Here is a 27521-nt window from a genome sequence, read left to right as displayed (position 1 = left end):
TTTGCTCTTTTTTACTTCCTTTTTCTGCCCAGCAAACGGGACGATGCTAACCAGCAAGATGTGGTCTTTTATGATTCTTCGTGAACAGTATAACTGAGGCTGAGGCTGTTCGCTGAACACTGAATATTTATGTTAAGAATAGATTTTAATTGGCTGCTTGATCATGTCTAATTATCTAGCAAAATGGACAACAGAAACTGGAAGTCAAAAAGAGTACGCAATCGACTATGATCATTGAATTTTTAGTGAAATCGAAAATAAAATAAAGGAAAACTATTTTTAAGTAATTGCAAATGTCACTATATTTATCCAAGCTGAGTAAATAATAATAAAACGTAAAATGAAATAATTGTTTTTTTTTTTGATGGAATTATCGGTTGAAGAGGAGGTGGGTTTTTATTGCTAAAAATAAAGATACTTATGTATTTTTGGTACCACGCTGAGATAATAACGCTATTATTTCGAAAGCCATTTTTAACATAGGAAGGGGATGGTGTTTTCGAAACAAAATTCATTAATAAGGACTTCAGGGGCTTTTTTTTCGTTATGTTCCTGTAAAAATTATTTTATTTTTATTTTATTGTTACAAATTACGATGCTTTATTTACATAAAAAAAAAGCAAAAATAAAATTTTGCGTTTTTTATTTACTACTGAAAACCATAACTTTAGTAAAGGTATTTTTTGTTTAAACAAAATAATAAATTTTCACTAAGATATGAATAAAAATAATTAGTTCATTATATTCCGCGATCATTATTTGATAAATACTGAAAATTTCATTAAAATTGGTTAATTTCCTGATTTTTGGTGAATTTTTAAGTAAAGGGAGGGGTCAAAATGTTTATACATTTTGAGCATCGGCATTCATTTTGCCCGTACCTAGTGTTTTGTACGTATTTCGTACTTCCAAAAAAATAAATAAATAAAATAAAATAAAAAAAAATAAATAATAAAAATAAAGGATATCGTGAAACTTGAATTTAAGGTGAAAAAAAAAAAAAAAAAAACTATTTAAAAATAGCGCCGTACCAAAAATACATAAGCACCAAAATAAACAAAAAAAAACATGAACAATGAATGAGTGATGTTTTGTTTGAGGAACATTTTTAAGAAATGACGACGTTTAAAAAAAGCACGATGTCTATCAACTGTAATTTACAAACTAGAAATTAGGAAGTTAAAATCAGTGTTACATAACTACGAAAAATACACAAAAAAAGTAAATTCTAGCACACGAAATAATTTTAAATAATACTTAAATAATAAACATACCATGTGCGAGAAATCAGTCATCAGCGAAGAATTACATCTCCATACAGACGGTGTAATAATAAAATATGCAACCTATAAAATAAAGCTACTTTTTTGTTCGTTTCTTCAATAAACCAACTTCAAATCGGAGTACTAAATTGAACCAGCCTTCATAAATACGTACATACTTAACTTTTTTGTTTTGTAAACACAGAATATTAATTTACATTTTTTAATTAAATGGTTTCATGTAAAAAAACAAAACAAAACAACAACAAACAAACAAACAAACTGTTAACTAAGTATTTTACTGTAGTGTGAACAATTAGGTGTATCAGAATTTTTGACACCCCTAACAGAAAACTGCGAATAAAATATAGAAAACTCGTAATTTCTCTTTCTAAAGTGGGTTATTTATTTTCTTTATAGAATATACTTCTAAAATAAACTATTTAAGTTGTTTAAAAAATAATAGAAATATTATTTTTCATTTTTTAAAAAACAGTGTTTACAAAGTGCGTGCGTGCGCTAATTGGATTAAAAACGATTAATTTAAAATCAACCATCATTATTTTTAGTAATTAAATACTTTTATTAATCGTTTGATTTCATATAAAATCTAGATAAAAGAAAATTATTTTAATATTACTTTATGAAAAATTTACTTTATAAAAAATTGTTTTTGTTGAATCCGGACCCAAATTATAAGTCTCAAAATCGACTTTACACCGGTTGAGGAGTTATTTCCCTTATTCAAACGCAAACAAACTTCCTTTCAGAAGCCAAAATGATGGAAGATGAAGAAAGTAAATTTGATGCGGATGAATGGATGATGGAATCGGTGTTTAGGTAAAAAAAAAAAAAAAAAAAAAATGATACTTGTTAAGTTATAATCAAAAGATTAAAATTTTAAATATTCCCTTTTAAGCAAAAAATAATATTACTTAACATAGTGTCATCTCGAGAAAAGCAATATATCTTAAAATTACGATAATTCATCGAGTAGGACAACTTTTTTTGTAACTTAAAATAATCACGTCATTATTTAAAGACACATATTCTTAATATGGGGAGGAGCGTTCTTTAACTATTTTGTACTCTCACCTAGAAATTTAATGAAGTTTTAGTACCGCAAAAAATTAACTTGAAAACATATCCTAAGGTAATCATATTAACTATTGTGCGATTTGTATATAAAGCAAAGCCGAATTAGGATCTTGACCGCCACTCAATGAGGCAACGCTGGATTTGATGTGTTGACCTCCCCCATTCCAAATTTACCGTAAGTGATTAATATGATTTTGTGCTGCTGATCACCAAGAAAATTTGACAACATTTGTTAATGATGATGAGTCGTATCACGAGTTATCTTCTCTTGTCAAAATGACGAGAATTTTTTCAAACGTGAACACGGTTTTCATTTTTCAATAGATACTTGTAATATTTACTAATTACTAATAATCGCGCTAACTTGTAATAATTACTATCAATACAACAGCAATAATTACTATCAATATAACAGCAAATCTGCATAATATAAAAGAGGACTATTCTTTATATATATATTTTTAGCAGTGATTTTAATTTTATGAAGTTTCATAAAGTAGTGTGTGATTCTGATTCGATTGTAAACATTGTGGTTAACTGGTATTATGACCATTGAATGCAACTTTCGTTTATGAATTTGGTAAGAGAAAAAGATGATTGGCAGAAAACTGTCTTCTGTATATTTCAGTTCAACACATAAGAAAATTGACTTAGGATTATTATTAAGGGTAAGGTAGTGTTTTTGTTTTGGAAGAAGATTTTGTATTCATAACTATGATTAGAAGTAGGTTAAGGGAATTTTTTTTTTTTTAGATGAGGGAGTCCTGTCACTCAGATTTAGAGTTAGTGGTACGACAATGTTCAAGGGAAGGCACTTTTATGAGTTAATTTGGACATTCGAATATAGGGTTCGTGCAAGGTTTGGCAACCTATGGCCTGCGGGCCTGATCTGGCCCATGAAAGCATTTTGCTGGGCCCTCGAGCTTGATTTCTTTATTTTTTTTTAAATTACATTTTCACCCCAAATAAGGCACATTGCTACTTTGATATAGGGGGCTACTATCAGGGACCGAGTTGCACGTGTACTATGTATGTAATGAGTTTAACAGTAAGATGTCTGTTCACATTACACTCGAACTTCTGCATGTCAGTACAGTTGAGGAAGCAGGAAACCAGAAGAGAATTCCAAAGTCTTGCAGTTCTGGGGGAGAAGCTATTAGAGTAAAAGGCTTTCTTACATCTAGGAATCTCGACTGTGTAGGGTGGGACTTCGCTGCTTGTCAGGTTTGTCAAGGGTATTTTCATTGAGGGGGTACAAGGGCTTGTAGTTTGTCAGAGCATCCACCATTAAAATACTTGTAAAACAGGCAGAGGGGTGCAACATTTCGTTGGTGGGACAAGGGCTGAAGTTTAGACGACAGTTTGGGGCCAATTAGGTTGGCGACTCTCTTTTGAACCCTGTCACGGAGCGACAGACAAGTAGCAGATGCACCAGCCCAAATGTGACTTTATAGAGGTTTATAGAGGATTACCAATGACTTTATTTTTAACAGGAGAGACAAGGCTTTCATACTCAACAAAAGGCTTGCTCTTATCTTTCTCTGATCCATTCAACCAAATTTGAATGCTGTGACCAGGTGGCAGATATTAGGCAGGGACAGTTTCAAAGTGGTAATGTTATCTTAATTGGCTTTCTATTTCATTCCTTCAACAGTGACCCCTATCGCTTACCTTTGCCACCTACTGTATGTAAGTTGTTAGAATCTTTCAATGCCCCATGTTTTTATCTTTTCAATAATAGTTTCAAACATACACACCATAATTTCATCCATTTCACTTCAGGTGATTTTTTTTTCACTTTGAAGTATTTTGATGTTCCTTGAGAAAAACTAATTTTTGTTAGATGTTTAAAATTTCTTTATTTTCATTATGATTTTAAATATTTAGATTCACAGGGGTATGCATATGTAATTTTTCTTAATTTTTCATTAATGGTCTCTGTCTGGTTCGCAACCAGTCATTATAACACAGTTTGGCATCTGGCGTGAATCAGTTGCCGACTCCTGGATTAGTGGTAGGATAAGTAGTTTTTTTTTTAATAACTTTAAAAAAAAAATTTTTTTTTGAAAAAATATCAAAGGAATTTGTAGGGTCAACTGCTTTATGATCAGGAAATGAAGGATTATTTTATGTTAAATTTATATACAAAAATGATTCCTACTCTAACTTCTAATTTTTAAAAATTTTGTTGTCTTCTTCCATCAAGCCTTTTGGGGCATTCATGCGTAATTGCCTAAAAAAGTAGAATCTTATTACTTTTTGAAATTGCCGGTGATAAAGTAATTTCTGACCAGAAGTAAAGTTTAAAAGTTGAGTATATTTGAAAAGCCAGTATTTCTTAAAGGTTGGTTGGTTGTTTTGTTTTACGGCATATCAACCCTTTTCAGGTTATTTAATGCCGAATCTGGTGATTTTGAAGAACGATTTTTTAATATAGTATATTTGTTTTTTAAGTCATATTCTATTTAACCCATAGTTGGGACCCTAACAGGTGCTACCACTCCGGGTCAGAGTGGACCTGGGAGCAATGGCAATTAAAGGGTGGCTCCACACTCCCTAAGGCCTGCAAGCTGGGGGCGTCACCATCGGATATAGTTTAAGGTCATATCCAGGACCGTATTTAATATTTACACATCTGAACTTAACGACTTTTATTCTATAAATAGATAGGCACATATGCACAAGTTATCCGGAAATAGAAATCTTCTTACGCTCTAAAAAGACACGACAATATGCCAGTTGGCAAAAAGACGCCGGAACATTATGGCAAATAATTTGCAAACATTATGGCAAATAATTTGCAAACATTATGGCAAATAGTTTGCAAACATTATGGCAAATAATTTGCAAACATTATGGCAAATAATTTGCAAACATTATGGCAAATAATTTGCAAACATTATGGCAAATAGTTTGCAAACATTATGGCAAATGATTTGCAAACATTATGGCAAATAATTTGCAAACATTATGGCAAATAGTTTGCAAACATTATGGCAAATAGTTTGCAAACATTATGGCAAATAATTTGCAAACATTATGGCAAATAGTTTAAGGTCATATCCAGGACCGTATTGCTTAAAGGGAACATTTTTTTTATAAAAGAATCACAAAGTGTATTAACCTTAATTTTAAGCCCCCTCTCCAATTATTTCTTTCTTTCTTTTTTTTATTTTTCAAAATAAGCTTTTAAATGAAGTTTAAAACCGCTAGTTTTGTAAACAACTGCTGCTACTGGCTGGTAGTATTATCAGTAATAATCGTGTTGGTGAAACAGTCAAATTTTGACTTCCACTGAAATGGAGACTATATTTCTTCGGATAAGTTAATTAAAAATTGCTAGTACTAAAAGAGAAGATAACCTACAAATATAATTTTAATGCATAAAAAGGTTTTCAAATTTCATAACAAAATTCCTCATAGAGGGTTGCTAATAAACTTTTAAGGAACAGGGAGGTGGGTTAAAAATGTTATGAAAATAGCATTAACAGTTTTATCATCAGTTTTATCATCTGTTTGTTCAAAACTCTTCAAATATATCATGTATGTTACTGAAATGATAATTATTGATATTTGGTTAATAAATCAGAGTCGAACAATGGAAAGAGTGTAATAACAACTTTATTTTAGGAGAGCATGTGAGACTTGTAAGAGTTACATCCGTTTTCAAGCAATCCGAAGTAAATAGTATCTGTGGTACTATAACATCCCCCTGTTTAGTTGTCTATTAGTGAGAATGTGTGTGTGAGAGAGAGGACACTTCTCAACCTATATACTCACCAAATTTTTTATCTACAGACTTGAAATTTGGTATATAGGATATTCAGACATGTGGAAAATTTTTTTATCGGTTTTTCATCTGGCAAAAAATGGCAGCTAAGGGGTCCACATTAACAAATTGGTACATGGAGGTTGTCAAATTTTTATCTGTTTGTCAACTGTTTCACGACTGCACATGCATGCTGGGGAAACATGACATCTTCCTTATGTTAAAAATAAGTTGGTTTGAAAAAAGGTTGTGGCAAGCTGGTCTAATCGTTATCGTATTTGACTCACTGTTTTAGGTTTTGATTTCGATCTCAGCTCGAGTATTTTTTTCTTTTTACTTACAAGAACTGAAATGTTTAGAAAAACATAATACTCACATACACGTCTCAGTTTCTTTTGTTTTTTTTTTAATTCATTTTTTTTAAAAGGGATTTAGTGTTACATTTAATACCTATGATATTTTTGTTCATAATAAATAAGAAATCTGTAATAATTAAGTATAATATTTATGCATATTTTATGACCAGGCAATGCTGAGCAGCCTGCTAGTATGTCTATATTTGTCTGTTTTGTCTTTGATTTATAGCGTTGAACCATGTCATATCCCTATTAACTTATTCAACAGATACAGTAATACTTAGTTTGCTGTACCTTTTGTCTATACAAAATTTCAGCCAGATCTGCTCAGTAGTTTTTGAGAAAAAGTGGAACTTAAATACTAATCCCTAACTGTGCATCGAACAGATACCATAATACTTAGTTTGCTGCACCTTATCAAAACAAAGGTCTATATAAAATTTCAGGCAGATCAGGCCAGTAGTTTTTGAGAAAAAGTAGAACAGGCAGACAGACAGACAAACAAAGAGAAATCTAATATAGAAACTTTTTTAAAGATAAAAATTTTTGTCATTATTTTTCAGATACCGTCGATTACACATGTATGATCTTCATTTGCCAGTGACAGCCTCGGATTGGATCAATGAAAAAAGTATGAACCACCATTTTTATCTTTATGAATAAAAATGAAATAACTGTCTGACAGTTTAAGTGTACATCCAGATTGCATAAGAGATGTTTTATTGACCTAATGATTACCAATGAAGACTATGTAATTGACTATGCTAAGTTCAAATTTTATTGGGTCTATTGTGTTCACCAATGTCCGAATCAACAATGCTTTCGGTCACCTACAATCCCGTTTTTGGTCACAATAGGCACAAAAGTTCGGATCTATCAAGCGTTTGTTCAGAGAATCTTATTCAGTGAATGTTGCCTCACATAAGTAAATGTTCAATAATGCACTAATAATGTTAGTGAATGTATGAATTGATAATTTATTTGCAATTATAAGAAAAAGGTTTTCTTTGTTATTGTAGTGAGATTCAATAATTGAAATATTGAATTTCAAGTGAAATCAATGATATATGGTGAATCATCATATCACAATAATGAACATATCTAAAAATTATGAAAAACGATAAGGTAGAAAATGAATTATTAATGAAAATAGTTTTTGAAGACAATTAGCGAAAATTGAGTTTTGTCAAAAGAAAAAAAATAAAGAAAGAAAAAAGAAATCAGAGTTTTAATTGTAACAAAAGGGAGGTAAATCTTTTCTGAAAACTGAAAATCTTTTTTCAATTTAGTAAAACTCAATTTTTGCTAATTGTCTTCGAAAACTGTTTTCATTAATAATTAATTTTCTACGTCGTCGTTTTTCGTATTGTCATTACTGTGACATGACAATTCAGTAGATGCCATTGGTGTCACTCGAAATTTAGTATTTCAATTTTCAAATTTTGCTACAATAACAAACAAGAACCAAGTGACATTTTTAACTAATCGCCCAAAAGGCGTCGATATGTGGTAAAACGCAAACTAAACTGACCAGATTGGACCTTTCATATGTTAGATAGATAGATCTTTCATATGTTAGATATTATTCCTTTTAAAACAAGTGCAAGGGAGATAACTCTAGCAGTGTTTTTGAAATTTTTGTGATGTGATGTAGATTGATCGTTTGGATTATTTAGATATCCCAAACCAACATTTTATTTTTATTACATCGAAAAACGTTTAATGTAGCAAAACAAATAATCGTACAAAATTTATTTTGTTAACAATAGACCAATGAATTATGAATAGTTACAGTTTGTTAGAAATTAGCTGTCTTTTTTCCAGAAGCCAATTTCCACAGTGTATAACTAAAAATGCAGGTTTTGAGCAATCTCTTTACAAATGAAATCACATCTTCTGGTAAATGAAAATTAAACATGCAAACAATAATCATTGCATAAAAGCAGCCTAAACATTAGGTAAAATCCCATTTCTTCTTGATAAAAAAACATACAAAAATGACACAAAAGCACAACATTGATTGTTCATATAAGATTTATTTCAAAAGCTAACACATTGGATCTTCTTATTATGATTCATATCACAATAAAACCACTCAGATTTGAACAAGGTAAAAACAGAAACACAATATGATAAGGCAAAAATTTAATTCATTAAAGTGTTCAATTTCGGTTTTGTATGAAAGACAAGTTAAAATCATGAATTAAGCTTGCCAAATTGCTGAGTGGATCTTTTCCTTTAAGATGAGATTGTTTTTATATGCATAAAGTCACACAATATTGTGGACATTATGTTGAAGGAAAAGAAATCAATATTAAAAAAGAAATCAACACTAAAAATAAATCACCAATCACTGAAAATAGTTACTTAATTTGAAGTAATCTGCAAAACAAACAAACAAACAAACAAACAAACCTATTAATAACACTAGAGAAAAAAAAATTGTGTTTGGCCAATATTCTCCCATATTAAAAAAAACAAAAATAAAGAAAAATCTGTATGATGTGCATACCTGTGACAAAATGAAAATATCATATTCCGAAAATCACGTAAGTTGATCAAGTAGTCTTACTTTGAAATAAATTAAATTTTATAAGTAACAGAAGTGTGGCTGCCTTGGCCATCATTTAAAAAACAAAACAAAAAAAAAAACAAGAAACAAACGGAGATAACTCGATAATTAAAATTTGTGAGATTTATATTATAATGCCTACAAATTTTCATTAATCTCTTACAAAGGATTTTCTTTATAAAAATAAAACTACTTGATGAATTTCTGTACTTTTTGGAATATGATATTTTCATTTTGTCACAGTTATGTACATCACAAAGATTTTTCTTTATTTTTTTAATATAAGGAAAATTCTTGACAAAAAAAAAAAAAATGATGCAGTGTCTTCTTTTCAAAAGGAATACAAGATGGGGGAAAAAAAAATAAGCACAATTTTCTTATTTCAATTCAAGCTAGCTTAAAAAGCTTCTAAAACAACTTGCGATATCAAGAAAGCGGTTGGTCCAGGAACCACTATTGAACTCACAGCACAATGGTGGTTTCAGAAATTTTGTGGTGATGACGAAAATCTTGAAAATAATGAGCATAGTAGTTGGTCATCGGACGCTGACAACGATCAATTAAGAGCCTTAGTTGAAGCGAATTCACACAACTGTTTGAGAACTTGCTTCTAAATTAGACATAATGTATACAATGATTTTCAACTACTTGAGAAAGATTGGAAAGACAAAAAAACTTCATAAATGGGTGCCTCATGAATTGAACAACAACAAAAACGCAATTATGAAGTGTCATTTTCTCTTCTTTTATGCAACAAGACCAACTCATTTCTTGACTGGGTTGTGACTTACAATGAAAAGTGGGTTCTTTACGACAATTGGCGATGCTCAGCTCAGTGGTTAAATGCTGACAAAGCTCTACGATACTTCCCGAAGTGAGAGTTGCACCAAAAGAAAGTCATGCTGACTATTTCGTGGTTTGTGACTGGTCTCATCCATTACATGTTTTTGAATGCAGGTGAAAACATTATGGCAGAGAAGTACTGCCAATAGATGGATGAAATGCATTAGAAACTTTGACAACACCCAGCATTAGTCAACAGAAAAAGTCCAGTTCTCCTCCACGACAATGCCCCACCACACGTTGATAAAATGACCCTGCAGAAGTTGAACGAATTGGGCTACAAAACTCTGCCTCGTCCACCATACTCTCCAGACCTCTCACCTACTGACTACTACTTTTTCAAACATCTCTACAACCTTCTGCATGAGAAATGCTTCAAAAACCTAAGTGATATCAAAAACAAATGCAATATTTTTATGTTACTGGCATAAATACACTTGTTTTGTATTGGCAAAAGTGTATTGATTCTGATGGTACTTATTTTGAGCAATAAATCTTTGTTTGAACCAAAATATGTTCATCTGAATGTAAAAGTTAAAAAACTGCAAACTCTTTCTTATCAACCTGATATATGTTTATTTTTATTCTTATAGCCTTATTACACTCATTTCACTCTTATATATCTTCATTTGATTTAGTTTGTATCTATCCATTACACCTCTGCATTGTATTGCCTTCTATGACTTTCCTTTTATATACATACTAAACAATGCATCAAGTAAAGTACATTAATCTCTTATTAAATAGATATGTTTATTGGTTATATTATTGTATAAGGCTGTTGAAATATCTCATCTGTTTCCCTTGATTTTTGTTTAAATTTTGAATAAAAATTACTTTTCATCTCATATTTTTTACTTTTTACCAAAAGGTAATATTTTTAATTGTAAACATTAATTACCGCTGAATAAAAAATGTTGCAATATTTTTGATATAATAAGAGGTATGATTACATAAAGTTGGAAGGTTCTAGTTATAGGCACTGACGATAACAACTGACCAATCAAATGTAGCCACATTCTGCTAGCAACCAATCAGAAATCAGAATTGCTCCATAAAAATATTGAATCTTTCAGCATTCCCACACATGATTTTTTTCATGTCTAACATAAGAAAGAATTTGCTCTCCATCTGCAGACTTTTACAGTTTGTCTTGTACAGATTGATTACTCAACGGAAAACCTATTCTTTGTCTTTGTCTTGGCTTTTACAATTCAAAGCTTGTCTTATTGACAACTGCCATTTTGTTTTGAACAAGATTTTTTCTTCTCTTCTGAAACCAAAAATGGCTTCAATTGTAAAAAATATATACATATATTATATGGAAAAGGTGGAATTTGCATAGCTTATTTCACTGTTATATTTTAATTTGATACAATTTGTGTATCTGTTACACTTTTGCATTGTATTGCTTTCTATAAATTATCTTTATATAAACACTAAACAATGCTTTAAGTAAACTATATTAAATTTTTATATTTTCAGATGTTTGTCTTGCCACATCCGATGGAAAGAATCATGAGATTTGGCAAGTGGCTCTTCCAGATGATTTACTTGAAGAAGAACAGGAATCGGTAATTAGTTGATTGTTAATTTTTCTATCTTGTCTCTACGATTCCTTTCAATTTCTATTCTTTTATCATAAATAATTGCATGGTTATTGACATCATAAGCTGAACAAAGTATTTTAAAACAATTTATATGATGTAGGTTAACATATACGTGTGAGGCTCACTTTAATAATCACATGCGCAAATTTAATTTTTATAAGCAAAGAAGGTAGGCTTCATCATAATAATAGCTGATAATAATAAAGAAAGGGAAGAATAATCACATATGCAAATTTTATTTTTATGAGCAAAGAAGGCGGGCTTCATCTTAATAATAGCTGATAATCTATTATATTAATCTCACCTGTCGGTTAGTGTGAATGTATGTATGTATGTCTCACTAAAACTTTCGACACACGCAACCAACACTGACAAAATTAGTATCGTTTGAAAGCTCAGTCTCTTGGCCAACAAATATCTAAAACATTGACCACAAACATTAATTCATTCACCCTAAACTCAACCGCTTTCTACAAGGAGGGGTCGCTTTTTTTCATTGACACTTTCGCCAGTCATAGTCTCCGTTGGATTGAATACGCTTAATTTCAACGCTCTCCACTTTCGGTTGGGCCATGGAGACATCAGCTTAGACGTTTTGTTCACTTTCTTTTCCTCCTTCGTGTGATGGGTTCAAGCCTGCTTGCCTACTGCCACATTTTTTTTTTCTCTCTCTCCACCCAAACTCACTGCTGTTTTGACCCCCCCCCCCCGCTACTACCACTTACTGCTAGTAATATAAAGAAAAGAAAGAATAATTACATATGCAAATTTATTTTATGAGCAAAGAAAAGTAGGCTTAATCTTAATAATAGCTGATAATAATAAAGAAAGGAAAGAATATTCATGCATGCAAATTTAATTTATTATGAGCAAAGAGAAGAGGCCTTAGCTTAATAACTGATAATAAAATAATGGAAATTTTTTTAAATTTTTAATATTCTCACGTTTTTTATATTTTTATGACTAAAATAGGAATTAATCTACAAGTGCACAGACGCTTTACTTACAGAGAGAGAGAGAGAGAGAAAGAGAGAGAGAGAGAGAGAGAGAGAGAGAGAGAGAGAGAGAGAGAAAGAGAGAAGGATTAGTTTATTTTTTTTAAGTAAAACTTATTTTGAATATCATTTATGTTTTTATTGTCATACTTGTGTATTTGTTTGATGCAAAAGACTTGAGTATATGTTCTTTTTCTTTTTGGTAAGTTTTACTGGTATTGTTTCAGTTTTTACAGTAAGGTTTACCTCATATGTGACAAATCAATTGTTATTGCTAAAAATAATTACTTACTCTTTTCCTTGATAATGCTAAGCAGCCCTGCTAATAATGAATTAATGGTTCTAGTCCAAAATTTCCCTAATATTAAAAAAAACAAAAATAAAGATAATTCTATACAATTTACCTACCTGTGATGAAATGAAAATTTCAGGTTCCCAAAAATCATGTAAATTGATCAAGTAGTTTTATTTTTAAACAAGAAAACCAAATTTTATGAGCATTTGAGGAGTGTCTGTCTTGCCAGCCATTTAAAAAAAATGGTAGGAAATAAAGGAAGATAACTTAATAGTAATTCATATTAAATTTATAATGTCATGCTTACAAACTCCTATTAATCTATTAAAAATGATTTCCTTTATAGAAATAAAACTACTTGATCAATTTATGTGATTTTTAGAATATGATATTTTCGTTTTGTCGTGGGTATGTACATTATACAGTTTTTTTTCTGTTTTTTTTTTTTTTAATATATGAAGGATTCTGGACAAGAACCGAATTAATTTGTGAATGAAGAAATACAGAAAAGTCTTTATAAATCCAATTATAAAGTTTCAGGATCAGTCAAGAGAGATAACTCTCTTTTTAACATTTCTTTCATTGTATTTCATATTAAAATTAAAGTATTTTTGCAACAAATTTTGATAGTAATCAAGTAATAAAAAAAGAAAATTTAAACTTAAAAAATTATCAAAAAAAAAAAAAACCCACGCCATTTTTATTGATATATTAAAGTTTTGTATTTGGGGATTAAAAAAAATTATTTGCAATGACTGGAGAACTTTCATAACCTGAATTTAACGTACCAATGAACTTGACATAGGTGGGTACTTCAACTGATAGTTACTAGGTGCCTTCAATAAGTTTCCAAACTTTTTTTGTACAGGCATATAACATTGTTGCAGACTTTTGAAAGTTCGGTATGCTATTCCTATACATGTTATGAGATGACTGACCAATTTTTATAATTTCAGGTTCTAATGATCAGCTACAACAGGAATTGGAATACACCTTACTAAAGCCTGATTGTCACAGCTGGCGAATTTAAAAAATGCGATCTAGATGTGATGACAATTTAGAAGAATGATATGCAATAAAATTCTGTTTTAAACTTAGAAAAAAATGCCACAGAAATGTGTGGAATGCTTCAGATTGCTTTTGGATCATCTTGCATGAATTGAGCATCAGCTTTTGAGTGGCATAAGAGATTCAAGGAAGGCAGGAAGTTTGTGAGGGATGATGAGGTGTCGTAGGCATCAAGACAGTTCGTCACCCTCCCTATTGTTCAGACCTTGCTCCCTGTGACTTTTGCTTATTCCCTAAGCTCAAGGAAAACCTTAGAGGCTGTCGTTATAAGACAATTGTAAAGGTGAAAGAGACTGTGACAAGGGTCATTAACATGCTCACACAAGAGGACTTTGATGAAACAGTACAACAAGTGCATTGCAGCCGGAGGAGATTACTTTGAAGAAGACTAGAGTTTCATGTGTGTACTATCAATAAAAGTGCTCATATGAAAAAAGTGTGGAAATTTATTGAAGGCATCTCATAATATTCCCCATTTATAAAAAACTAATGCAAACTATAGATTAGGCATGCCATGTTCAAGTTTTTTTTAGGGCTGATAAGTCATTTGTACTAATTCTGCTTGGAAAAGTATAGATTTACTTTCTCTAGTCACAACTTTTTAAATTTAGAAGTAAAAGTTTTTTGTTTTTTACGAAAATCATTATTTTCTTCTGCATTTCTCCTGTGCAATTGATTTCTCCCTTCATATGGTGAAAGGCTTGATCAGGATTAAGTCTGGCCATCTTTAAATCCTAGTGAATGGTATTCAGCTGTCTTTGTTTTGGCTGTCTTCTCTGCCTTTTTCCAGAAGCCTCCATTTTAAATCCTATTTTCATGATGGTGTTGTCATTTGTGCACAGTACATGTCTGCATAAATGCAGACGATTTCCCCTCATTTGGAAGCATCATAATGGTGGCAAATTGCAGCATTTTAATACAAAGCTGAATTCTGTTGCTATACATATTGTATTCTTGCAGCCACCCTCTCCACCCAGATCTTGACAACAGTAGACAACAACTCAATATAACCATCTGAATTTAATCTCAGTTCATTTCCAAAGATGTGAATAAGCATTGAAAACACACCAACTGATCATGACACAGTTTAATGGAACTTAATCTTCACAACATGAAGGACTTTACGTGGGAACTGTAGGCTAGCCACGTTTTATTCTGTACATTGTGTAACTGGTCTTGAGAACAACCAGAGCATCTTCAGCTCAAATGAGCTTTCAACCTTATTAAGGAGTTTCTTGGTTTTTGTAAGGAAATTCTTTTGGACTTTGGTAGAGAAAAGTTGTCTCTTGCGACTATGAGGAGCAACGAAGATCCTTGTTCAATAATTTCTTCATAGTCGCCTTCTAATGCCCATTTCTCTTAACATGGTTCACATTGCCTTACCTAAATATTGCTGCGACTTTTTTTGCAGCCTCTCAACCAATTTTGTTGTATAAGTCAGAATGTCTGCCATGATTCTTCTTGCTAGTCATGTAATAAATAATTAATAATCATGAATAATAATAAATAATAATAAATAATAAATAATAATAAATAATAAATAATACCAACTCAAAAATGAGCAGAGAATGTAAATATAATCTTTAACAGATTTATTCAACAGAGCAAAAGGGTAGAAACCATTGGATGAGTGATGATTAAAGTCTGTGATGAGTGACAAATTTGTTTTCCTTCCATCTTTTTCATTAGTGGATTTCTTTTTTCTAAGGGCGATTACTCTTTTCTTTCTTTTTTCGGTCCAAAGGAGATAACTCTTTATTCATAACCAATTTTATTGTACACGTTTTTTGTTTTTTTTTTAAAGAAAGAAGTCACCACTTATCACAGCCCGGAGGCCACTCGAGGATAAGAGTTAATGAGTGTACAGTAGTTAATAGGACAATATCATAGTAATCGTTAGTAGTGGAAATTGGATTACTTAAGGAGATGGCCCATCAAGAACTTGTTTATGTTGGACTTGAAGACGATCATTTTGGAAAGCAGGGAAATGGAGGAGAGTTCCACAGGTGTGCAGTTCTAAGAAAAAAGCTTTGTTCATGGAATCTGTTTAGGTTTAGGTACAGATAAAAAGTGGGCGAAATTATTGACAATGATTTCACTAGACACATGTTTTTCATGAAAGTTTGGCAAGGGGAGGACTATAGATTGGAGCTCAAACTAGTACTTGCCATAGAAATAATGATAAAGCAGAGACAGGTTTGCAATGTCTCTTTTGTCTGAAAGAGATTGCAAGGAAGAGGAAAGTGCATCCCCTACTAGGCTACAAAGTCTATTTCGAACTCTGTAAAGGCAGGATAAGATGCTTCTAGCAGTTCCTACACAGATGTGGCAACAGTTCTCCATCCTAAGACATACTCGGCTTTTATATAGGTAGAGAATTGCATTGGCAGTGAGATATCTACTGGAGCGATAGAATGATCCCATCATTTTTTCCAGCAACCTTGGCAACGGATTTGATCTGAAATATTCTTTTCTGAGTTATGTCCCCTGTGTAATCTTCTATTGCCTACTTTATAATGGTTAAGAAAAATATGATTTTACCCAATTTTCCGTAAAAATTACTTTTAACTAGACATAAATTTCTACTCGATTTTTCGGAATTTTTGGATATATTACTATTTTTGGCACGACAAGTACATATGTAACATTGTTTTTTCTTAAAAGAACATATTTAAAAAATTGATCTGTCGACTGTATCTTAACAAGCACAAAATTTTTCTACTAGATTAATTGCCTAACAAGGCTTGATGGTCCAGTCTACCCTGCTATTTTAGCCATAGCTGGAGAGAGGAGAAATGGATTCAAACCTTTCTCCAGTGGCATTAGTGACAGTGATGCAATTGCAGTGACAACGATAGCCATTTAAGGAAAGAATATGTGCCACATGACCTGGTGTCATATATCAGAGTTTTCCTAGTAGACTAGTTCCCCTAACAAGGCTTGAGAGTCTTGTCTATTCTACTATTTTTATCATAACTGTATGAAGGACAAATGGCTTCCTACCAAAAGGCATTAGCGAAAGTAATACAAAACCCCTGACAGAACTTGAACACAGCATGCTGAAACCACAGTCCACACCAGCAACAACTACTCCACCATTATTTTGCATATATGTAAGAATAGGTACAATTTAAAAACGTTCAAACCATTCTTAATAAAAATTCTTCCTTTTGTCTCAGTAAAGTATTTATTTTTTTTCTCTGCAGTGTTTAAGCAAAGATCGTGATTTTAAGTTGGTTGCTGGCGGATTCTGTGATAAGAAAGTTTCAGCTGTGAAATGTTTTACGTCTCAACAGTAAGTTGACCTTTTTTTTATTTTTGATCTAAAAAACATTGGTTTATTTATTTATATTTTTTATTTATTTATTTTTTTTACATAGGCATCACCACTTATCAAGACCCAGAGGCCACTAGAGGATAAAGGTTAAAGAGTGTACAGTAGAAATTGGACAATATAGTAACCGTTAGTAATGGAGATTCGGTAAATTTGTTAACTTATATGGAATGGCTCATCGAAAACTTGTTTATGTTAGACTTGAAGACAATGATATTGTAGTCAGCTGGAAAGCAGAAAAACGGAAGACAATTGCATAGGCGTGCAGTTCTAAGAAAGAAGCTTTGCTCATGGAATCTACGTTTAGGTTTAGGCACAGATAAAGAGTAGAGGAAATTAGTGATAGTGTTTTTTGCTCGACGAGTGTTTCTTGTGAAAGTTTGACGAGGGGGGACCATAGAATGGAGCTCAGCCGAGCACTTGCCATGAAAATAACGATAAAGCAGAGACAAACTCGCAACATCTTTTCTGTGAGAAAGAGGTTGCAGGGAAGAGAAAAGGACATCCCCCACAAGGCTACAAAGTCTATTTTGAAATCTATCAAGGCAGGATAAGTCCTTTCTAGCAGCTCCTGCCAGATGTGGCAACAGTACTCCATCCTTGGACGTACCTGGCTCTTATATAGATAGAGAATTGCATCAGCAGTGAGATATCTACTGGATTGATAGAAGGATCCCACCATTTTTTCAGCGGCCTTGGCAACAGATTTAATGTACGTGTTCCATTTAAAATCAGGAGTAAAGGTCAAGCCCAGAAGCTTGTCAAAGCATGAGGCCTCTACAAGACGAGAGCCATTCATTTCAATTGATGCTAGATGGGGATCAGATCGTTGATGATGTAAAGATAAAAGCTTGGTTTTAGATGCATTAAAAGTAAGAAGCCACCTCTTTCCCCATTGTACCACTTGCTCAAGATCAGAGGAGAGAGAATCAAAGAGAACTTGGTCGTTTACAATCTTAGATGTGCTACCATAGATAGTAGTGTCATCAGCATAGATGTCTACGAATAATGTAAGGATGTGATTTGGAAGATCATTAATATAGATCAGGAAGAGAGTTGGACCAAGGATGGACCCCTGAGGGACTCCAGCATTAATACTAAGAGCTTCTGATTTCTGCCCATCAACCACTATTCTTATGAACCTATCAGAGAGAAACGATTTAAAAATTGAGAAGATATTTCCAGCTATACCGTAGCTGTAGATCTTGTGAAGTAAACCTTTATGCCATATTCTATCAAAGGCCATTGATATGTCAAGAGAAATTGCCCTAGAAAGGTAGTCTCCGTCGAAAGATACACTAACCCTATGAGATATAACTGTAAGCATATCTGCCGTAGATCTAGCAGAATGGAAACCACATTGCATGTCACTAAGAAGGTTATTTTTGCTGAGATGGTTGACTACTTCTTTATTTAATATAGATTCCAGCAACTTAATCATGACGCACAGGAGACTTATTGGCCTGTACTGTGAGGGAGATGAGCGATCACCTGAATTCTTAAATACGGGGCATACTGATGAGATTTTCCAGTGTGACGGGAAGCAATTCTCCTTAAGACAATGTTTAAACAGATTTGTAAGGATGGGCGCAAGTTCTGGTTGAAGTCTTTTGAGTACTATAATTGAAATACCGTCAGGGCTGGTTGCTTTACTGGAATCAAGGTTTTTGATTAGCTTGGCAACATCACGTACAGATATTTGTATATCACATAGCATGTTTTCTGATACAGGAGGAAATATTGGAGGTTGGCAGCCTTGGTCGCAAAGCTTAGAATTAGCTGCAAAGTTCTTGATGAAGAGTTTGGCTTTGTCTGATGCTGACGAGATTACCTCAGGTCCATTTATGAGAGTTGGGATAGAGCACACGCTTCTGTTCAGGATTCTGTTTGCTATTTGCCAAAACTGGTGGGAACCAAACCGCTGCTCAGCGACTTTGGACTTGACGGACTGAGCATATAACTCTCTTGCTTTCTTTATTGCTTTTTTACAGTGGTTGCTGGCAGTTCTGAAAGTGGCTTTAGTCTCAGTACATCTATTACGTTTGAAGCAGTGGAAAAAGTGATTTCTATGTGCAATGGCAGCAGCACATTCCGGAGAGAACCACGGCTGGCTGTTAGGTTTTTGCTGGAAATTTTTGAGGGTATGAAATGGTTTATATCTACAATTAACCATTCTGTCAGGTCTGATATTATAGAGGACACATCCTTTTTAAACATGGAACGCAGAGGTAGATCTGATATAAATGTGCGGAAGCTATCCCAGTCAGCCATAGAGTATCGATATACAGTACGATGGAGAGGTACATCTGAGAACTTATTATATTTCATTTTTATCTTAACTGATACAACTGAGTGGTCAGAAGATCCAAGTGGAGACAGAACAGAAGCTGAACACAGTTCAGGGCAAGTTGTGAGGAAGAAGTCTAGGAGACTTGCATACTGGCTGTCAGTATCGGGAACATTTGCATTATCTTGGAAAATGATGAAATTGTAATATTATTTTCAAACTCATTAATTTAGGCATCGAAGTAGAGAGAAATAGGAGATTGGTTTGGCTGTTTTTTTTAGGGCATATCAACTCTTTACAGGTTAATTAATGTCGAATCCAATCAGTTTGGTAAAATGTTATGCTTCAAGTTATTTATATCTTCAAATATTTATTCATGGTGTTTTTTTTTATGGCATATCAACCCTTTTGAGGGTTTTAATGACAAATCTGATCATTTTGATAAAAAAAAAATTTAATGCTTCAAATTCTTGATATTTTCAAATATTGATTCATGGGTTGTTTTTTTTTGTTGTTGTTTTGTAGAGGAAAATTGTTGTTTTCTTAGCAGAACATGATTGAGTTTTGCAAAGGGAAAGGAAAAAAACAATAGAAAGCTAGTGAGGAATAGGAGAGCCATTCTTAGTTCTTAGTATGTCATAGAGCTTCAAGATCGCTGTGGCTAAATAGAGAAGAACCAGCCAGTAATATCAAAAGAGAGTAGAGTCTGATTAATCTCTGCTGGATCACCTGGAGGAGAGTGTATGGTGTTGAAAGACCTGAAACATCCAATAATTTTAGGAGTATCACTGATGATATGTCGATATATGTCAGAATATGTTTTCCGATTTACTTCCCTTCCTATAACATCAATGTTAGACACAAAGTTGGTTTTTAATGTGGGGAAAATTCAACTCCTTGAAAATGAAAATTACCTCAGTTTTTTTTTTTTTTTTTTTTTACAAAGGCATCACCACATTATCAAGGCCCAGAGGCCACTCAAGGATAAGGGTTAAAGAGTGTACAGTAGAAATTGGTCAATATAGTAATCATTAGTAATGAAAATTTGGTAAATTTAATAACTTATATGGAACGGCTCATCAAGAACTTATTTACTTTAGACTTGAACACAACCATATTGTAGTCAGCCGGAAAGCAGGAAAACGGAAGACAATTCCACAGGCGTGCAGTTCTAAGAAAGAAGCCCTGTTCATGGAATCTACGTTTAGGTTTAGGCACAGATAAAGAGTGGGGGAAATTATTGATAGTGTTTACAGCTAGACGAGTGTTTCTTGTGAAAGTTTGGTGAGGGGGACCATAGATTGAAGCTCAGTTGAACACTTTCCATGAAAATAACGATACATCAGAGACAAACTCGCAACATCTCTTCTGTGAGATAGAGGTTGCAAGGAGGAGAAAAGGACATCTCCTACGAGGCTACGAAGTCTATTTTGAACTCTATCAAGGCAGGACAAGTCCTTTCTAGCAGCTCCTGCCCAGATGTGGCAACAGTATTCCATCCTTGGACGTACCTGGCTCTTATATAGGTAGAGAATAGCATCAGCAGTGAGATATCTACTGGATCGATAGAAAGATCCCACCATTTTTCCAGCGGCCTTGGCAACAGATTTGATATACGTAGTTCCATTTAAGATCAGGAGTAATGGTAAAGTTCTCCTTGACTGACTAAGGACAGAAAAGATGAAGAAATGTAGTATTTGAGTAGATATTACACTTTGCGCATAGACAATTTATTTAGTGAAATAACAATAATTTAATTTAACTGAGGCATTATGCTCTATTTGTTTTTTTTTTTGTTTTTTTTTGGGGTGGTAGGGTGGTTGAGCGCTATTCTTTTGACAATAAAAACATTTTTTCACTCTAAACTAGACTCTTTCACCAAAATACCACATTCACTCCATGGCTTTAATCCTACTTAAAAGATCCTCAATGATTTGAATAAGATTTTGTTTACAAAAATAAATATATGTGAGTAATGATGGGGAGTGGGAAGGTCTACAAAAACACAAAAAGAAGGAAAAAAAAAATAAAGAACCTAACAAAATGCTAATGGGGCAGATTAGTAAGAACTTCCGAATCCTTTGCTAAGTGTCAAACTGCCTACTATGTTCGAGGTTAACCGAAAACGTGCAGGTCAGTTCCTAAATGGGAGTGGAAGCTAAGAGGGACATCAAAAATCAAAAATATCAAGATGGAGTATGGAGATGAATGGTAAACTTTAAGATTGAAACAATATTTAAAGATGACCAAGGGTAAAATAAATATTAGGAGTGGGTGCCTTTGGAGTTTTTTTTTTTTTTTTACATAGGTATCACCACTTATCAAGGCCAAGAGGCCACTTGAGGATAAAGGTTAAAGAGTGTACAGTAGACAATTGGACAATATAGTAATTGTTAGTAATGGAAATTCAGTAAATTTGTTAACTTATATGGAACGGCTCATCAAAAACTTGTTTACGTTGGACTTGAAGACAATCATATTGTAGTCAGCTGGAAAGCAGGAAAATGGAAGACAATTCCATAGGCGTACAGTTCTAAGAAAGAAGCTTTGTTTATGGAATCTACGTTTAGGTTTAGGCACAGATAAAAAGTGTGGGGAATTATTGACAGTGTTTTCTGCTAGACAAGTGTTTCTTGTGAAAGTTTGGTGAGGAGGAACCATAGATTGAAGCTCAGTTGAGCACTTGCCGTGAGAATAATGATAAAGCAGAGACAAATTCGCAACATCTCTTCTGTGAGAAAGAGGTTGCAGGGAAGAGAAAAGGACATCCCCCACAAGGCTACAAAGTCTATTTTGAACTCTATCAAGGCAGGATAAGTCCTTTCTAGCAGCTCCTGCCCAGATGTGGCAACAGTACTCCATCCTTAGACGTACCTGACTCTTATATAGATAGAGAATTGCATAAGCAATGTGATATCTACTGGATTGATAGAAGAATCCTACCATTTTTCCAGTAGCCTTGGCAACAGATTTAATGCATGTGTTCCATTTCAGATCAGGAGTAAAGGTCACGCCCAGAAGCTTGTCAAAACATGAGGCCTCTCCAAGACGAGAGCCATTCATTTCAATTGATGCCAGGTGGGGATCAGAGCATTGTTGATGTCAAGATAAAAGCTTGGTTTTAGATGCATTTAAAGTAACCAGCCAAGTTCTCTAGTACCAAAAAATAAAACCAGACGAGGAATCATTTATTCTATTAGCTAAGAGTCTTTTTAAATAAATTCTAAGAGATCCTATATATTTAGTTTACTGCAGCTCAAATCAAATATACATTACAATAACAAGAACATTTAGGAATGCAATTTAAAAGGAATCACAACAAACTTAGGCAATAAGCTCTATGAAATCCTAGCTAAAATGCTAAGAATATGTATGTTCACAGCCTTGAATTAATAGAGTTAACTCCCTTGAATATTCCAGAATTTGTGATTTGCATATTAAATTTTATTGTAGTGTATTCTGTTAGATAAAGCTCATATATCACAAGGTCATTATTCAAAGTTCATGCATTGCAGAACAATGCTAAATATGAACATCTAGTCATTCATAAGGCAAACTTTTATCATAATTTGGATGTCAATGATTATTTTAAAACAATTATACACATAATATTTCCTTTTTTACATCAGAGGGTGCATGCAACACAAGGTTACTTATTTCATTTGAACAAATCATAATTTAATCCTTTGTAGTGTACATCCAGTGAAAAGTGCTTGGGTCTGGCAGCGTTGTGCGAGCACAAAGCAAAGATAAAAGTATCTCAAATTAACCTTTAAAACCGGATATGGACATATCGGTCACTGAGTACACGAATGGATTTAAAAGGTCAAGTAGCTAAATCCACACACACAAAAAAGGCAGAATCAATAAAAATTGAATCTGTCTATTTTAGTGGACAATGAAAACATGCTGTTAAAATTATTGTTTATTGTAATGGTATAACCAGTTACCTCCCCCTTTTTAACTTAATTGATTAGTCGATGCTTCTATATCGAACGAATAAAATTCGAAACTCAAAATAGTGAATTACAATTAAAACAAATGGTATCTATGCAATTGCCATGTCGCAAATGGTAACATATCCCAAAATTATGGAAAACAATAAGGTAGAACTATAATTATTAATGGAAAACAGTTTAGATGGGGAATAAATTTTGTCTGACATTTTGAATTACGTTCGTCATGTGACATAAGCAGCAGAACTTAATTATCTCCTCAGTCAACTTATCTCTTTTTAGTAAGCATGATAAAGTTATTTTGTTTCATTTAATAATTTCTTTTTTCATCAATAATTATTTTTCTACCTTATCGTTTTTCATAATGTTTGGATATGTTACTATTCACACCATAACAATTATGTAGGTATAATTTGTTTTACTTGAAATTCAATATTTCAATTTGTTCATTCAATATTGAAGCACCGATTATTCTTACCAGCAGTAGTACAAATTTATATCCCCTTCTACCTAAAGTGGATTGTGGCATTAGGTATTAATCAAATAGAGATCGACAAATGGCTAAAGACTAGTTGCTAAAATTGAATGAACAACATATAAACAGAAAGCAAAGAGGAGCATATTGTTCATTTCCTTCCTCACAATCTAGAACAATCCATATGAATTCATTCAAATAAAGTTCATTCTTTCAAACTGGGGTTGTTGAATGGTAGCAAGTTTCTCAATGCTCAGCTCATCTTCTTCCCCACATCCTCAACAATAATATCCATGACTGAGTTAGGCAAAGGATGATGGCTAGATAGATCAGGTTAAGACATATGATCAAGTGCAGAATCATCGGACACACTGGTATCATTGCTGAGTGTGTTAGAAGGGAGAGCATTAACAGGTATGGGAGGATGAAATAGTGGAGAGACCAGAACAGTTCTGGGATTGCCAACTGATGCTATGATTTGATGACCGATGACTGCATTTGATGGCATCAACCTCAAAATACGTCTCTTGCAGAGTGTGACTTGGCCAGAGTGGAACATTTTCACTCTGTACTGACAATTAGGTGACACTTCCACAATAGGTGTTTTCTGAGGTTGATGCTGCCAAATGTTCACATATCATTTAAACTGCTGATCAGTATCTCTTGATATTTGAACTTGCCTGTAAGAACTACAGTCCCTTTTGGAGCAGATTTGAACACTTCTCATACATGCTTTCTATAGTTTTTCTTTAAGTATGAACAAACACTTGGAACATGTTTGTGCAATGGGAGGAAACAAATGGTTGGTTACTTTTAATCCTTCTAAAACCAATCTTCTCTTGCTTCATCGTCATTTCGCAGATCCTCACATTACCTTAGTTAAAATGAATAGCCTCTTCTTTGAGGAAGTCTCCTGTTTGACTTTCACTCACTCCAGACCTGAAATGGAAGTATTATATCAAATCTGTTGCTAATGTTGTTGGAAAACTGGTTGAATCATTCTACTGCTCCAGAAAGTATCTCACTCCTGATTCAATCTTCTACCTGTATAAGAGCCAGATATGGCTGTTGCAACATCTGGAGAAGTGAAACTCAGAGCACTCTCTCCTGCCATGACAGAGTACAAAATTGACTTTGAAATCTAGTGGAGAATGTCTTATTCTTTTCTCTGCAGCTTCTTTCTCACCAAAGAGACATTGCTAGTCTTTCTCTACTCTATCATTATTTTCATAGTAGATGATCGACTGAGCTCCAATCTTTAGTTTCCCACTGTAAAACATTTACAGCAAATAATCATCTTGCTACAACTACTGTAAAAACAATTCTTTTCTTCCTCTCTGCACCCAGAGCTAAATGACAATTATGTAAGCAGAGTTTCTTTCCTGAAAACTTTTGACATTTCTTTGTTATAAAAACAAAATTCAAAATATTGAATTTCAAGTAAAACCAATGGTGTCTACTTTACTATCAAGTCACAGTAATGAACATATCCAAAAATTATGAAAAACGATATGGTAGAAAATTAATTTTAATTAAAACACTTTTCGAACACAATAAACAAAAATTGAGTTTTGCTAAATTGGCCTAAGATTTACAAAGTTTTCAGAAAATAATTACCTGCCTTGTTATGATTCAAACTCTCTGATTTCTTTTTAAAGCAAAACTCAATTTTTGCTCATTGTCTTCGAAAACTGTTTTCATTAAGAATTAATTTTCTAGCTTATCGTTTTTCATAATTTTTGGATATGTTCATTATTGTGACATAACTATTAAGTAGATACCATTGGTTTTACTTGAAATTTAATATTTTACTTTCCAATTTTACTATAATGAAGAAGCACCAAACTTTTCATCTGTGGAATGCAATACCATGGAACAGCTGCCCAGCTGACTACAGCATGATCATTTTCAAGTCTAATGTTACCAAATTCTTGTATCAAATTCTGCTCAGATCCAACCATGATCTGCATCCTCAAAGTGTTTGTCTTTCCATCCATCTGACACAAACCATTAACCATTAAATTGGAAACCATTTTTAGTTTCAGAAGAAAAGAAAAAGTCTTGGGTAGTTGATTTATAAAGTGTCGAATTGCTAAAGTCTGCAGATGGAGAGGAAAGTCCTTCTCACGTTAGACACAAAAAAATCATGTGCAGGAATGCTGGAAGACTCAATATTTTTTATGGAGCAATTCTGGTTTCTGATTGGTTGCTAGTAGATTATGGCTCCATTTGATTGGTCAGTTCCTATCGCCAGTGTCTATAACTAGAACCGTCTAACTTTCTGTAATAATACCCTCATTATATATAAAAAATATTGCAACAATTGTCCTCAAGTAGCTTTCAGGTCTTGATTCGCGATGATACGTTAGTAAAAATAAAATGGATTACTGATGTGTTCTGCATCAGATAAAGACAACTGGTAAAGATTGTTCTATTAGTTGAACTATTATTATCCATATTTCATTAATCCATTAGTCAAAGTAGTGATGGGGCAATTCCAATATTTTCCCCGATTCCGATACAATTACCGATTATGATTCAAATTCTTCATAAATCTCTAAATATTTAACTATAAAGTTGTTATTTTCCCTAATTACCGTAAAATATGTGCTAAATTTGTACATATTTTCTTAAATGTAAAAATACACTTACCGGGGGGTCGGGTGATTTATAGATTTTAACTTTACTGATATTTTAAAATTAATGAATATTTATTATCTTAGTATTACTACCAGCAGTGGAAGTGCTTTAAGCAATCAAATAAAAAAGATAAAGGAATTGTTTTGGCATCGAAAATATACACAAATTTTTCCGATTCTGATAACCCAAAAAGTTCCGATTTTTCCGATTCCCGATTCCAATTCCAATTAATCGTCCCAACACTAAATTTTAGACATTCAGTGGGTCAAATAAGAATCTTCTATAAGTGTAGAGATAGTTTCCATATGCAATTATTTAGCCAGGATGATTGACGAGGTTTGACTAGAATCCTTATTTATTTGTCTCTTTATAAGAGCATAAACACAAGGTCAGCTTTTCATATGGAAGATATATAGCTCCCCCTAAAAAGAGAAGCTTTAGATGGGACAAAGATAAAAACTACTTGAGTCAATTGCGGACAGAACAGATACTACATTTTGATCATAAATCGAAGGTTTGAAAGCAGCTAAAACTCCATATAAAAAAGTAGAGTCATGATGTACGAGAGATGTGACGTTAAAATTAGTTGCTACCAGTATATTAGCATATTGTCTTTGCACTTGATACCTATAAAAACAGTGTACAACATTTTACTTCATTTTATTTTATAACTTTAAAATTACAAAAGAAAAGTAGAAAGTGGATTTTAGGTTTATTTTCAGCATCTGCGTAACTCTCCCTTCCTTTATTTTGTCCTTTAGTCCTCACATTCCAGAAGTGATGTTTCTCACTTATAATTGACAAGTTTTTGACCTTGAATTAGTATTTTTTTTTTTAGCTCTTCACATTCAGTGGCTTCATGGTCTGAGTACAAAATGACATAATGTTACTTATTTAATCCTGAGCAACACCGGGTTTTCCTGCTAGTGTATAATAAAAATTAAAAGAGAGTAGTAAGATT

At 32.9% G+C, this 27521-nt stretch overlaps 2 protein-coding genes across 3 annotated transcripts in view; one reads left to right on the top strand and one right to left on the bottom strand.

Moving 5' to 3' along the window:
* Nucleotides 1-1404, bottom strand: part of LOC145288030 (uncharacterized) — a 60009-nt gene extending 58605 nt beyond the window's left edge. Inside the window, exon 1 of the mRNA XM_080136042.1 lies at nucleotides 1275-1404. The gene's annotated coding sequence lies outside the window, so the exon portion shown is untranslated. The remainder of the gene's footprint in view (nucleotides 1-1274) is intronic.
* Nucleotides 1405-1980: 576 nt separating this feature from the next.
* Nucleotides 1981-27521, top strand: part of LOC145288032 (integrator complex assembly factor WDR73-like) — a 74108-nt gene continuing 48567 nt past the window's right edge. The window contains exons 1-4 of one of the 2 annotated variants that reach the window (XM_080136044.1): nucleotides 1981-2102; nucleotides 7049-7116; nucleotides 11386-11474; nucleotides 17075-17163. In XM_080136044.1, coding sequence (XP_079992170.1) covers nucleotides 2041-2102; nucleotides 7049-7116; nucleotides 11386-11474; nucleotides 17075-17163 — 308 coding nt within the window. In that variant the 5' untranslated portion in view covers nucleotides 1981-2040. The remainder of the gene's footprint in view (nucleotides 2103-7048; nucleotides 7117-11385; nucleotides 11475-17074; nucleotides 17164-27521) is intronic. The other variant, XM_080136043.1, reaches the window with a different exon arrangement.

Source organism: Euprymna scolopes, chromosome 11 (genome assembly GCF_053919585.1).
Source record: "Euprymna scolopes isolate OS-2025 chromosome 11, ASM5391958v1, whole genome shotgun sequence".
Classification (NCBI taxonomy): domain Eukaryota; kingdom Metazoa; phylum Mollusca; class Cephalopoda; order Sepiida; family Sepiolidae; genus Euprymna; species Euprymna scolopes.
The sequence above is the reverse complement of the archived record's forward strand: the minus strand, read 5'-3'. Positions and strand labels throughout refer to the sequence as shown.